The 16,512-nt window shown below is 32.8% G+C and overlaps 1 protein-coding gene across 1 annotated transcript; it reads right to left on the bottom strand.

Annotated features, from left to right (window-relative positions):
• Window positions 1-9,116: 9,116 nt before the first annotated feature.
• On the bottom strand, window positions 9,117-15,606 carry LOC126965746 (dnaJ homolog subfamily C member 5). Its single transcript, XM_050809505.1, has 2 exons — window positions 14,887-15,606; window positions 9,117-9,928 (listed from the first exon to the last, which is right to left on the bottom strand). The coding sequence occupies exons 1-2, from the start codon at window positions 15,467-15,469 to the stop codon at window positions 9,903-9,905; spliced, it is 609 nt and encodes a 202-aa protein (XP_050665462.1). The 5' UTR covers window positions 15,470-15,606; the 3' UTR covers window positions 9,117-9,902.
• Window positions 15,607-16,512: the final 906 nt, after the last annotated feature.

The raw sequence follows: 16,512 nt of genomic DNA, 5'->3' as shown, positions 1-16,512 counted from the left end.
AATAAATCAAAACGCGCGTATTATTTTTACATTTATTTGAGTGTTCTTCTTTTTTATGAAAGATGAGGACATTCGAGCGTACGGGTCACCTGTTTTTTAAGTGATCACCGCCGCTCACAGTCTCTTGCTACACCAGAGGAATTGCAGGAGCATTGCTGACTTGCATTGCATTTTAGAACGGAATACGTACTTTTTTGAAGGTATCCATGATGTATCATTCTGGATGGATCATCCCAAGGAAGCTCATTCCACAGCTTGGTTGTACGTGCAAGAAATTTCCTTGAAAACAGCACTATTGACCACCGCCACACATCCAGATGGTGGGGATGATATGCTAAATTGTATCGTGTCGTGCGATGGTGGAAAATGCGGCAGAAATCAGGTCAAACAGCTCTTTGGAACACTCCCCATGAAAAATGCGGTAAAGACACAATGGAGCGTCATCTCTACGCAATCCCAAATTTGTAGCCGCTCACAGAGCACTCATTTATATGAGAGAAAATACTAACTATATTCGTATTGGAACTATATATACCAACGTGGCTCGCGCGATATTTTTATTTCATGGTTATTTTTAATTATTACAAATATTGAGTGTTTCATTATCAAACTTGTAACAGGGCAGAGTCTAGCACTATAGTGCGTCAATATTCCAGGCGTGATGTTTATGTCTACACATTTTTTTTATTTTTGAAACCTAGGTGCCTACCCACTAAACACCACCTGCAGTTGGCTTTGGGCAGGTGCCCTCTAAGCCTTCATCAAAGGCGACCTATCTACACATCAGGCAGCCCCGGGTTATAATCTCGATAGAATCCTAACATAGTAGGTACCTATGACGAATAGTTTTGGAGTCATAGATGTTTATGTTGAAGTGTGTATAATCGTAGTACAGCTCTGCTTGTTTTGGGCCAGATAATTTGTGTGAAAGTGAAGAAATGTTACTTGTTATTAAATATCTCTTATATCAATAACTTACCAATGCATTTTTTTTATGAAAACAAAGGACGAGACGAGCAGGACGTTCTGCTGATGGTAATTGATACGCCATGCCCATTACAATGCAGTGCCGCTCAGGATTTTTGATAAACCCAAAAATTCTGAGCGGCACTACAGTAATTGCGCTCGTCACCTTGAGACATAAGATGTTAAGTCTCATTTGCCCAGTAATTTCACTAACTACGGCGCCCTTCAGACCGAAACAAAGTAAATTTTACACATTACCTACTGCTTCACGGCAGAAATAGGCGCCGCTGTGGAACCCATAATTTTGCCGGCATCCTGTGCAAAGGAGCCTCCCACTTGTATTCTATTATTAAGACATCAATACGTTATTTTGATAACATACGAACATGCCGTAATATAATATTACAAAAACATAAAGCGTTCAAGGTTGTACTGTAAATGTTGGCCCAGTTTACTATGGAGTAAGTACTTATGCATGTGTTGTATTGATCCATTTGTGCGGAGTTCAACGATCATATACTTGGCATGCGTAAGTTTCAATTATACAATATTGAAGTAAGCTTAATTTTCTATATAGCACTATGTTTGTGTGAGTTCTTTGGAATGGCTGTGACAGTAAATGACTCATATCGATAAGAATAGTGCCATTCATAAGAATATATTAATAGCTACCATTGTTAAACATATCTACTATTGTATAGTATTTGTTTCAATAAAATCAAGCGAGTAATTTTGAAGTTATGATAATTCGCTCATAATATCGTGTCGCGAAATTCCCGCGTGATGCCATAAATCGCGCGCCGCCTGAATGGTTCGCGAGCTCTTCTGTAATGAGCGCTGTAAGGGCCAGGCCACAACACTGCGTTGCGGCGTCGTATCGCAAAAATCGTACAAAAAACTTATTTTAACGTTTCTTGGAAATATTGAGAATATAAATTTGATTTGATACAGAATTTTAGAAATTTTTTAACCGATCTCGAAAAAGAGGTTCTCAATTCGATTGGTATATTTTTATAAGCATTCTGCGGCGTCGTAGATTTTTACGATGCGATGCCGAAGCAGTGTTGTGGCCGGGCCCTACGTAGTGACATCACAGCAGCGCCTGTTAACTATGCGTCGTATGATACGACTTGTATCCAACACATTACCTATTTATTTACACAGCATATATATTTTCAAGAATAATTGCTTTCGTTCTCAGCAATTTCCTCCTCCAAAAACAATAAAACTTTATAGAAGCGGCTTCCTTCCAGATCAAAGTGCAACTACTATCTTTTAGTCCGGACCAAGACCTACTATTCAAAGTCAAAGTCAAAAAATCTTTATTCACTGTAAAACTTTATAAGTTATTTAGTGCAAGTCAGGATGAAGTACAAAAGTTACAATAGCATTCAAATGAGTAAAACAATATTCATTAGCAAAATTTAGAATTCCAACTATCTTTATCATTCAAATAATCTTTCACGCTATAATAGGCCTTAGATGTTAATTTATTTTTTACGATACATTTAAATTTTTTAATAGGTAACATTTTAATTTCATTTGGGAGTTTATTATAAAATACAACACAATCCACTTTAAAAGATTTTGCAATTTTACGGAGCCTAGTAGATGGAATTGCGAGTTTATGTTTGTTTCGAGTATTGACACTGTGTACATCACTATTCTTTTTAAATTGGTTAATATTTTTATGGGCGTATAGGAGGTTCTCGTATATGTACTGTCAGTGTACTGTCATAATATTTATTTTACTAAACTTTTCTCTCAATGAATCCCTTGAACCCATTTTATAGACGAATTATAATTTACATATAATTAGCTCGAATTGCTCTTTTCTGCAGCACAAATATGTTTTCAATATCTGCAGCCCTACCCCACAATATAATTCCGTAAGACATGACACTATGAAAGTAGCTGAAATATACAAGTCTAGCCGTTTCAACATCTGTCAGCTGCCTAATTTTTTTATCGCAAATACTAAGCTAAGTCGATTACATAAGTTTTTTATGTGAGCACCCCATTGTAGCTTAAAGTCAATGTAATGCCTAGGAATGTTGTCATTTCCACTACATCAAGTTTTTCATTATTAATTTTTATAGGTGTTGGTTGGTGCTTTATATTTGGAAGTGTAAACCTTACACATTTTGTTTTCCTTTCGTTTAAAAGTAAGTTATTAACATTAAACCAATTTACTACTTCAGCAATGTCGTCGTCAACCTGACAGAAAGTTTTTTGCTGGCGTTTTATTTTAAATAACAAAGATGTATCGTCAGCAAACAGTATAATATCATGTTTATTTTGAATAAGGTATGGTAAATCATTGACGTAAACTAGGAACAAAAAAGGACCCAAGATTGAGCCCTGCTGTACACCCATCGATACGATAGAGCCAGTTGATCTTTTTCCATCAACGTCTACTCTTTGAATCCTATTACACAAGTATGATTTTATTAAATCTAGTGAAACATCCCTAACACCATAGTGGTGAAATTTTTGAAGTAAGGTTTCATGATGAACGCAGTCGAATGCCTTGGATTTATCCAATCCAAAATGTGATTTATCACATGAATCCTCCCAAGCATCCAAAATATTTCTTATTAACTCGATACTAGCATCTGTGGTTGAAAGACCTTGAGTAAAACCATATTGTTTATTATGCATGAGGTTATTATTGTAAAAATGGTTAATTAATTGCGTTAACATAATTTTTTCGAAAATCTTGCTAAAGGTTGGTAGTACTGATATGGGTCTAAAATTGGTGGGGTCAGCTTTATCTCCCGACTTAAATAGAGGAGTGATCTTGCTCTGTTTCATTTGGTTTGGAAATATACCGCAATCTACACACTTATTGAAAATAAAAGCTAAGTCTTTGGCTACAATTTCTATTACAGATTTCACTACGTTAACAGATATTCCCCAGAGATCTTTAGTTTTCTTAACGCTAATTAGTCTAAACGTTTTAATAATCTCTATGGGATCAACTTACAGATTAAATTTAAAGTTTGTATTACATAAAGATACGTTTTTCTGTAGCAGTTTCATTGCAGATATAGGTGAGGAGTTTAGATATTTTGTCGTAACTTTTCAAATGTATCTGTAATTTCAGAATCTGAATTATTATATGGCTCATATTTTAGCGAATTTCCACAAAATCTCAATGATTTACAAACAGACACACTGAAATCGCGGGGGCACTTATTTATAATATTACTAGCTGACCCAGCAATCGTTGTATTGCCATATAATGTAAAAAGAATAATTTAAAATTAATTGGGGCTTAAAAGATAGATGACGACGGATGCTCAGACCAACCAAATCATAAGTATTTATTTTTCATACATAATAATTTTATCATACATAAAGTGTATCATAACACAATTCTTGTATTTGATTGCCATCTTGCAACCCTATTGGGGATCTGTGGATGGAACAGAATAATATAAAAAACGCGATACAAAAATAGGTGTTAATCGTAGAGAGGTGAAAATTTTAATTTGTGTGTATTTTTCTATGCTGAATAATAATAAAATTAACATAAAAAAATTTCAAAAAAATAAATAAAATATTTAAGAGGTGGGGTGAGGTACCTTTACCATCATATAGTGGGATATTAAAAATAGATGTTGGCCGATTCTCAGACCTACCCGATATGCACAAAAAATTTAATGAAAATCGGTCAAGCTGTTTCGAGGGAGTTTTTTTTTTATTAGACGATTAGTAGTGACACGATTCATTTTGATGTCAAATTGCAATAATTAGAGAAACATTGGCAGTTAAAAACTTGTCTTGGAGCCATTATATGAATATGTTAAAAATAAACTATATAAAATATTTATCCTCGTCTCTCTACAAACAATATTAATTTAAACTTTACTTTTACCTATATAGCATGATGCTTGGAACTTGTTTTCGCCTTGAGGTAAAGTGAATAAGAAGTAATATTTCTGAATGGCTTTTTTTGTTCATTTTATGTATCACGATAATCAGCCCAGTTCCTTGCGTCGATGAAGATCAGGAAGATTGTTTCAGTGCGAGATGCACATTATTGAAGTCAGTTTTTAAACAGTTAAATTTTCATTTAAAATGTAAATTAATAACTACAATTTAACAATTAGCTGAAAAATGCAAAAATAACTATTTGCGTAGTTTGACTAACCTTTTTTGCAGGTGTGAACCTTAGATCACTCCTACGTCTAGATAGACTGTGACAGCTGTGAAAATGTCGAAAAAAAATTGAGGTTGACAGTTAACCTCTATTTTGAGCAATGCACGAACACTAACACAAAGTGACAGTAAAGTAATAAGCCTGGCCTGTTTTCATCGGTTGTCTAGCAGCAAGACTCTATCTAGACGTATAAATTATCAAAGTTGGGAACATTTTTATTTAGGTAATATATTGGCACCTGCCAATACTTTGTTGTAAACATACCACTATTTTCTGAGATAGGTAAGTTAGCATGATTATGTATGTGCGTGCCTTCGCACCCAGATAATGTTTACTTATTTTTTTTTTATTTATGGAATAGGAGGACAAACGAGCGTACGGGTTACCTGGTGTTAAGTGATCACCGCCGCCCACATTCTCTTGCAACACCAGAGGAATCACAAGAGCGTTGCCGGCCTTTAAGGAAGGTGTACGCGCTTTTTTTGAAGGTACCCATGTCGTAGGTATCGTCCCGGAAACACCGCACAAAGAAGCTCATTCCACAGCTTTGTAGTACGTGGAAGAAAAAGCTCCTTGAAAACCGCAACATTCTTGTCATACAGGTAGGTAATTAAAAAATGAATAATTAATAAGAAATTATTGAAATGGAAACATTTATTTATTGAATGACAATAAGACAACACATACTTAAGCATATCTAAGCTGTAATAGACATTTAAGTGTACCGGTTTTGCAATAACAGGTTACTTTAATACGTACACACTACAATAACTACGAATAATATAATACAACTTTTAATATCTTACCACATACCTCAGTTTGATTTACAAATACAAAAGCTAAATATTGTTATTATATTATGTTAAAAAAACATAAACTTACTAAAGTATTTCAACAATTGCGTTTTGCTTTACACTCACAAGCTAGGCCGAATTTTGAATCTGTGGCAGAACTAGGGGAAAATTCTTTCGGTAGATTTATATAGTTCAAAATAATAAGCCTTAGAATCTGTTTTATTTTAACAAGATACGAATTGTAATAGAAGCCATTCCGTATATCATTATTATTTTCAGGCATAATAAATACCGATTTAGAGTTTTTAGACCAGTAGCCGATGCTTGGTTTAATCCGCAGTATGATACTTTAACGATAAAATTAGCTGTGATTTACCACGAAATTATAATAAGAATTTTTAAACAATTTCAGGAAGCAGATAACGCGTTTAGATAAAATTTAAGTCTTGTGCAAGAAATACATAAAAAATGAGATAGTCGCGGACAGTTATGGTATGTAGTAAGATGTATGTAGCAATTTAGCTACTGAAGTGCAACTAAATTGGACAAGATTATGGGCATGTTCCGATATGCACTGCGAGCACGGCACAGTGCTATCACTGTAGAAAAAATCGTTCCGTTATGAACTGCCAGTATACTGCCGTGCCCTAGGGAAATATATGACGTCATAAATCGCCGCCATATTCTACTGTGAGCACTGGCGTTTTCGAGGTAAGGTTCTCGCAGTACTTTGATCACGTGTTCAGTCAAAACCACTCGAGTGCCTAACGTTTTATAAGCAATACCTACAGTTTAATCCCAAATATTTTAAATTTGACAGTACTCCAACAACAGTTTTTTTTAATGAACCAGAAAACTTTAATACACTCATTTGAATGCTGCGTCAAAAAATGCGGCTGACAGTATACGAGATTGCGTTCCGTTTTAAATAGTAACCAATATAACTGAATATAAAGGAACGGCTTCACAGTATACTAAATTGACGTCACACTGTACAGTGGTCGTAGTGCATATCGGAACATACCCTACATAACATTAAATCAGAATTGCTAATATTCTTGTAATAATTTCATTAGATACATAATGTACAACAATTTGACTACTTTGACTTTTATTAGACTCCAAATATAATCACAAACCCAAAATGTGATCTTAGGAGAAAACTCGGAACATACAATTGAAATACAGTAGAGACATTGAGTAGATAGAATAGGCAAATATAATTTTAACGATGCTTATCGCACAATACATTTCAAAGAATATTTTAAACAAGTACTTATTCAGAATATGATATGATAAAGATAACCAAAAATAAAAAAAATCTAACAACCAACAGTTTTTGCGACACGGACGGGGTGTTGATTATTGGTTTACGTCATTCATATTTCAGTTAACATTGTCGATTGACGTATTTAATGTATTGATTATTTTTTAATCTCAACAGTCAAATCTGAGCCATTATTTAGAGACCTTTCCTCGTATCATTTAATTTGTCTTAAGCCCATGTATTCTTTGATTATTTAATAGTCTACTTGAACTATTAGATAATTAGACGATGAAAATCTGTTTTACAGTTGATTTGGGAAATTTTCGGACTGATTTTATTTAGTCTATGTCAGTTTCAACCGACATTAAAACAGGAAATGAGTTAGGTATCCATTTTCAGTTGATACGTGTAGGTACCAATACCAAAGAAATAACATTATTCGATGTCGCTATATTAATATTAATTCTCGTTTCTCTATATGCGAAGTATTTTATTTATATTGATAATATGAGAAGGGGACCGCTCCTAAATATACTTTACTATTGACTTCATTAGTTATAATTTATTTTATTTGGAAATTAAAATATTATGACTTTCGCCTCTACACACATTAAACGAAACCTATTTAATAATTCATTAGAACATCAACCAAGAACATATTTAACACTGTTTATAACTTTCCTGTATATCAATCTAGGAGTCATTTCATAAACTAGCAATTTACTAACGTGGGCACACATATATTTCAAACTAACCATCCTTTTTCCGTATGCTGTATTCTTAGTTCAATTAATTGTAGTTAATAACTCATCCGTACATTAATAAAATAATCTACCTACTAATACTTAAATTGTTTGTTTCGGACAAATTATTGTCAAGATTTAAAGTCTTGGTATCTTAATTGCGGGTTAGAAATTTATCGCGTAGTAAAAAATAATAACTTTAAGTAATACGTCTACAGTCAGACCCACATATAACGAACACGTCGAATAAAAACGCTTTGGGGCGAAAGTGACGCAGCGAATAAAATATAAGACCTTTCGTTCGCCGTTGTTCGTTGTATGTGGACCCGGACTATCAAGAAAACTAAAATAACAAAGATCACAGAAAATTATTATACACCGCGACTTTTATATTACGAAAAAAATCGGCCTAAAAAAACATAAGAGATCGTTAATATATATTCCGTCTTGTACTGGAAAATAACAAAATTATTATAATATATTAGTGTATAGGTAATGTAGGAATACTAGCGGCCGGTTGCGGGAAGTGAAGAGTTTTATACATCAATCGCAATATTGTAAGATTCAGGACCTGACTGGTCACAATGGCTGGAGTGTGTTTCCATGTATTGACTGTCTTTATGTACAAACCCAACCGTGGCATTAATAATAATGATAACATATGCCATGCCCATACGGTGCTAATGCTTTTAAGAAATTAAAGCTCTCCTGGGAAGGGTTATATACAATACCAGTTAGTACCTAATTTTTGCTACAAAAAAATATAAAGTCGTTTAACGTTGTGGACAAGAATCCACTAATTAATTGTCCGCAAAAGACAAAAAGTATATTTGTACCAATAAAGCTGCAGCAAAATATAAAGATCTACACAGACGACACACAGAAAAAACTGAATTTTAATAAGTCCTACTTGTTAAGTTAGTCGCTGGTGTTGAATTTTTCTTTGCGAGAGAAGAACTAACGTTATCAACTAGCTTCACACGAGTGTGATATATAATCGTGTTAGGATTAAGTTTATAATAAAACTTAACTTGTTAGATATTGAAACGTATAGAAAGATATAAGATTTTGTTCACATACAAAGAACGACGACGCAAAAAAAACGAGCTAAATAGCATGTTTCGCCGTCGTTGGTTATATGTGGACCTGGCCTTAGGAAAGTTTGAAATAAATAATGGTCGTCAATTTCATTTTACCTTTTATTTTGAGTACAAAGGGATACATAAGTTTTTACAGCTGTGGCGGGAAATTGTGTATTAAAATTATTTTTAAGGAATGTCTTTTTGAACGTGAAATTTCCGAGAAATTTGTCGAGGTTATAAGGGAATGCTGCTCTAATTTGACTATAAGTAATATATTATTTTGACCAGATGGATTCGTGTGAAGCAGAAGAGTTCTTTTCATTATTATTATCATCACAAAACACAGTAGTGGGAAGCAATCATTAGGCTAAAATTTATTCAAACATTGTACACTCGATTGACTTTGAACAAAATCTAGTACGTAGTTTTTGTACAAATTCATCTAAGGACGAGGAATACTAGATATCCAATTGTGATACAGAATTTACTAGTACGAAACGATAGGGTGAATCAGTTTAATGACAGCCACTTAGTTACCAATAATAATGAAAGTTAACTTTGAATAATGATAAGTTATATTGTGTGTATAAGAAACTGTTTAATGGTTGATTTCTTATTGTAATAAAAATTATTATTATTGATTGAATTTTTCTGTCAATAAGGGATTTAATTAAAAAAAGCAAATATAATTGGGAATATAATAAATAAAAGCGTAATGTTTTCAATAATACAAAAATAATGAAAAGAAAATATAAAAACATGTTAAATAATTGTTTACAAAAAAATACTTAGGTAAAAAAAAAACTATATTAGGTAGTTCTTACATAAGTTGTATTTGTGGTGGTTATAAGTAGTCAGTTCCTCTTTTCTCCTACATATGTTTACTTAAGTGTATTTTGGAATACTGCTTCCTGTAAATAAAAAGAAATAAAGTTATAACCACAAGTACAAGTTATTTTATAGTTAAATTTAAAAGTATATACTTTATGGACACCTACGATAAACAGAATAAATCGAATTTGGAAATGATCGCATAATCGGAATCTAATGCAGACCGACAATCCGTTATTCGCAATTTTTTCAATCCGATATCCTGTGACATATAATATATGTGAGGTACATACAAGATGAATAATAGATAATATTCAGAAGGAAAATATTTATTTAATTAAAATTGAACAATTTATATTAGTTGCATGAATAATCACGAAGAATATAACATTAGTGGATATTACTAAGAATGCGCCAGACTCACGCCATCGCAAACTCAAGAGCCAGGAATATAAATATCTTGACTCCTGGGTGAATACAATAATTATAAGTATATAATATTATGTGACTAGTATGTACGTAATAGTATTATGTCAGTTGCGTGCTGCACATGCCGGACGTACGCCCTAATATAATTTATCGGATTAAACATAGATATAGTAACTTAATTGGTTTGTTTGTAAATTAAAAACATTACAATTCCAACAAGAACTGATTAAAGCCGTCATGGTTTTAAATCAGTTTAAATACACTAAAATAGTCAGTGACGGGATGTCACTGTCTCAAATGATAGCGGTCATCATTTGAGTAGGTAAAGTGTGCAGAGCAACATATCATGCAGAAGGGAGGTCTATTTGCTCTGATGCGCTACCTCCACTGCTGCGGAACCCTGCTGAACCGCGCCAGCCCAGCTCCACGGTGCGGAAACCTGTTGTCCCAACGTGTGGACTTTGAGTGACATGTTTCAAACGAATGTGGCACGACGATTAGACATTATTACATCAGTCACCTCTAGAGTGCCTTCACAGTTTCTTAGAAGCCATTCACCCTGCTCATATTAGGTACAGAGGTACTCCCGTAATTGACTATTTAAGTGATAGTACCTATTTAGAACAATCTGTAACTCTGTAATTAACATTACAGTTAGAGACATTTATATTATTATACTGGCATTTAATACTATAAACCTTATCAATAAGGCAGATAATTAAAAGAGTGTGATGAACAATTTTCTATTATTCTAAAGAACTTCTCAATAAAGTATAACTAAATTATATACAGTAACACCTCGATTTAAGGTACCTGCTAGCCGACTTAGGCCCTGTCCACATACAGGGTGGCCGAGAAGTTGATGTTAAAATTTGAAAGCCTCATGGTGATGAGTCCGAATCACCCCTATGTATGTTCTACGATTTTGCGTAGTTTAGGTGATAATATTTTTTTTCCCCTTTTCTCCGCTTTATTCACCTAATTGTGGTTTAGGACTTTTTTCTAATTTTTTGAACACTTTTAGTTAATTTTATTGTGGACAATTATTAACTAAAGTTATAACCACATAAGAAACTATGAATAGTTTAGACATTGCGGAACTAGTTTAGAATTGAGTTGTAAGTTCAAGATAACTGCTCCAGCTAAATTCATGAAAATGTTCAAGGTATCAAAAATAAAATAAAATGGGGAGCCTATGGCTTCTAACTATTTTTAAAAACTTTCCAGAACATTGGCCAACAAAATGAGCCGAATTCAAATTTTAGCTTTGGACGTCAACGTCTCGGCCACCCAGTATAAAGAACAATGGCATACAAGAGGTCTCCTATCTTTTTTACTTGCTGCACCATATCTTGTTTCTCTTTCCACTTCACTTCACTATAATTTACATGTGTAGGCAGTACACAATTCCATAGCTATGCTAAAACTTGTACGTTTGTGTAAATATATAAATTAACACCCTACTTATGCTCAATTTCCACCCCTCAATTATCACCTCATTTCTATGTATTACTGTACTTAATTTTATTATAATATGAGAATAAATTTTAGAAATTCAAATTTTTTGTTTGTGTATACAAATTCCCGCATGTTGTTTAAAAGTACTAAGAAAGAACTTCACTCACAAATTATGAGTCATCTAATTCTATTACATTGTCATGTCTGTAGTAGGTACATGTGGGGCATTAAATTATTACTAATGATCAAATTAACATAATGATGCCTACTTGATAATTTCTTTTTTTTTTTCAATTACACACAATATGACAGTATGATAACACAAAAACATATTATCATACTCATTAAAGATCACTTGTATGTTATGATGAGAAAATTATTCTGATTCTAGAAAGACTATAAATATCTCATTTGGGTATTCTGTCATTGTTCGATTATCAATTAACATGAATAAGCAAAGGCAAAAAGTTTTTTTTTTAACTTATTAAATACTTATTGTGTATAATTATATGTAGGTAATATATTCAGAATGATAGAATAAAATAATTTGTTATACATTCAGTTGAGAGGACAGCACTAACATGATACTTCTTAAGATAGAACTTATGTTTACTAGTTTGGGTTTGATGGAATGGAAATGGCACTCTAATCAAATGTTAGACAAAGTATGAATTCAAAATATAGACTTTCTGAACAACATTCATTTTTAGTTAAAGTCTTGCCTTTTTATATGACAGTAAGGGATGAGATGAGCAGGAATTTCAGCTGATGTTAATTGATATGCAGTGCCTTTCTGCTCAGGATTCTTGAAAAACCTAAAAATTCTGAGAGGCACTACAACTGCGCTCGTCACCTTGAGACATAAGATGTTAAGTCTCATTAGCTGAGTTATTTAATTTCACTATCTAAGGCACCCTGCCGACCGAAACACAATAATGTTTACACATAACTGCTTCACGGCTGGAATAGGCGCCATTGTGGTACCCATAATCTAGCCGGCATCTTGTGGAACGGAGCCTCCCACTGGTAAAATATGCCTCAAAGCAGCCACCTACTGTCTAATATTCATTTTCATCAAAAGATCTAAACTCTACATACATTGTATTATGTAGAAAAGAAAATTAAACTTGGTTTCCTTTTGTATCAGACTCAAACTGGTGTCTAAAACTAAGTTTTATTTTTAACAAATTTAAATACCAAGACATATCTTCGATTGTCATATCAAATACATATAAAAATAAAATATAAATTCATGAACATTTGTAAGCTGTATCTCACGAATATGGCAAATTATAGATTTGTATATTGAGTATATATTGGCAAAATGATATCCTTCAAATGAAGACACAAAATGATACAATTATTATACATAAAATCAACGCCAATACAATGGCGATCTATCTTCTTAACTAAATTTTAAAACTTTGCATACAGTTAATAGTGTACACCATACATCAATGAGCTTATTGTAAGTCAAGTTAATCATATTTCAAATTTAAATCAAAAATAATATATGTAATACACATACTTCATTGTCATTTTACTTAAATAAACAGTAGTCAAGCAATAATAAACGATAAATTAATGACATTCTTATTTGCAAAGAATGTCTTTCTTGTCAAAAGTAATAAATAACATTTAGATCAAATTATCTATTAATTAAAAACTACATCTTTAATATAAACTTGATTTTGGTTTAATAAACCTATCTAATTAGTTAAATAAAATATTTTTTAAAGCACTGTTGACTTAATTTTAATATAATTAAAATGAATCAATAATTGTGATAAATATTGTGAAAAAACGATTGTAAAATTCAGTTTTAATTACATGCTTTAACCTTTAAAATTTATTTTATTTAAATGTGTGACCATCGCATTAGTCTTACAAATAACATCTAAATATGACTTCAACTTATTAACATAAGCCATAGATTTAGTCGGCTTAGTTACCATTTCTACATTCATTTAATCCTAACTATTATAATTTAACATTGGAACCAGAATTTTAAAATTATGATAGATGATAAAAGATACTTTAGAATGAATTGAAAATAAAATACTGCTCCTATTTCAGGGAAAAAGGGGAAACAAGGGAGTATACTGGCCACATAAAAGTATATTGAAGTCATACTTCTCCTCCACCCTAATAAAGGAAAGAATGCTACAGTAAATTTGATAATTTTAAACAATTACCCCATGGTTACCCCCAGTTATAAGTTGCTATGAAAGTACAGTAAATTTTATAATACCAACCAATTACGCCAAGGTTACACCCCAGCTATTAGTTGCTATAAAATTAGGAGATATCAGAAAACATTGATTTTATGAGGCCTTCTTTACTAAATAACATAATATTTATTGTATTATCTAAGATTTTCCTAAAAATGTATTAATTTATATGTTTAATTATGCAAAATTACCCCCTAACTTATGCAATAATGATAGCCAATCTACAGAGTAAGTATGTATTACAGGGTATGCACAATTTTTATTTAGACAAATTCAGGTCTCAAACATAAAACTAGCATAACGTTATTGTTCAAAAGTGTTTTGAAAAATAGGCATGTAACTATTAGTCATGTCAGATAATGAAAATAACTTTTGAATACACAAGACCATATTGTGTCAGCATTATGGAATGTATGTGAGATTGAAGAGAAATATACTTAGCTTTATCTTAATCACACAATAATAAGAGTGATAATCTAAAAACTACAGGATGATTTGCGGTGTTAAACAAGAAAGCCTAAATTATGATTATAATAAAAATACTCCAATTATAAACAAATTGGTGATGTGATTTTTTTTTTATTTTCTTATGGTTACAGAATAATACTCTTTTAAGCTAAATTTCAAAAACACACTTATGTATAACAAGAAAATGTGGAATTATAATCTACAGAGATTAGATAACAACTTGTAAGGATGGTCAGCATGGTATGAATGAGTTTCAATTTAACTATTAAAGCATTAATTAGGCTTACGCAAGAATAAAGAAATCACAATAAATATATGAATATTTTCAGAAGCAGATACTTATGCAGTAAATCTAAAATACCAAAAATGTTTAACAATGGACTTTTCGGTAATACAAAACATTGGAAATTATGTCCTGAATCGCTAGTGTGATATTCCATAATTAACCCCACCTGTGTTGAGGCCTGTGTTCTCAGAAGCGCCAGGTGCTGGTGGTGCAGGCATGGCTATTGGTGGGGCTTGATCTCCGGCAGGACGACCTTCGGCGCTTGGTTGCATCGTCACTGGCTGTACGCCATCCGAGTCATCTCGTTCTAAAGTGTGATAGTCACCAGATTCTTCTGGAGGTCGTGGTTTACATTTTCCGCAGCAGCAATTGCAGCAGCACAGGCAGCAGCAGCAGAAGTAACAACCCGTCAAAATGCAGCAAACAACAAGTAAGGCTTTGCACCAAGGACTTGTGACGACAAAATAGGCGTTAACGTTTTCTTCTCCAAATTGTTCAGCAATGTAGAGACCGAGAGAGCCGTAATTATCATATATATTTCGTTTGGTGGCATCGCTCAATATTGTATGAGCTCGATTTACTTCCTTGAATTTATCCGAAGCTTCAGGATTGTTTGGATTTTTGTCTGGATGATACTTTAACGCCAATTTCCGATAGCTTTTCTTGACATCATCTGCCGTTGCTGTTTTAGGTACTTGCAATATAAGATAGAGACTATCACCTGCTGTCGAAAGCTTTCTTTTATCCATTTTGTATTAACTAAAGGCTACCGAATTAAGTCAATATATTACATGGAAATTATAAATTCACTATCTCCAAGACTCCAAATTCCAATTCTCCAGTTGGTAATTTTTTTTTCAGTAACCTACCAAGACAGCACAGATTATAGATTCCAGTCCACAGAATAGTGAACACTGGTGAACACTATTACCATAGATAATACACTATATACTATTACTCTAACGATTCCCGTCAGTTTCATAGACGGAGACACACCCACAGACTACGATAAACTCATAGTCACAGATATAAACTTTAGTTATTACTATAAAATATATAATATTAAATTTGAATGTATCCAATAGTCTGTAAAGTATAAGCTTGCGTAGTCGAAAAAAAGTAATGTATCATGTATAATCAGTGCTATTTAAAATATATAAAAACAAGCTATGATAAAGTTCCCTTTATATACTTTTTAATATACCTGTAGCTGTACCTACAACCAATAATATCAATTAATACAAATGTCTAATATCTAACTTGTAACGTAGCATTATAGATCGTAGAAATAGTAATCGTGCATAATAACTATAATAAGATTATGCCGAAAGATATATAGAACGTAATATTAGCTCTGATAAGAACATTTTATTTTATTTAACGTAATATTAGCTCTGATAAGAACCATTTCATAATGCTGTACATCAACTCATAGAATCATACACATCACCAGTAATAATCTCATCAATGTACGAGCATCATCACGTTCTCTCGACGATCGCAGATATACTCACGTGATTAGTCATATGCTCCGCGTTACACAATCGCACAGCAAGGCCGAGCGGACTCGACTGATGAGTGAAGCGTCGGGACTCGGGCGTCAATCGCTATTTATGCAATTTTAATCAATGAGCAACAGCGTAGGTGCGGAATGCTCATTGACATCGTATGATCGAGGTTCGACGCGAGTTTACACAAACTGCGATAGCATTTAGTTTTAGAGCCAGATAGAACACATAATATTATTCTCAATTCTTATTGAATGAAACGTTTTACTATTGGTTGAAATGTA

Source organism: Leptidea sinapis, chromosome 8 (genome assembly GCF_905404315.1).
Source record: "Leptidea sinapis chromosome 8, ilLepSina1.1, whole genome shotgun sequence".
Lineage (NCBI taxonomy): Eukaryota > Metazoa > Arthropoda > Insecta > Lepidoptera > Pieridae > Leptidea > Leptidea sinapis.
Note: the sequence above shows the minus strand (reverse complement) of the source record. Positions and strands in the feature narration are given on the sequence as shown.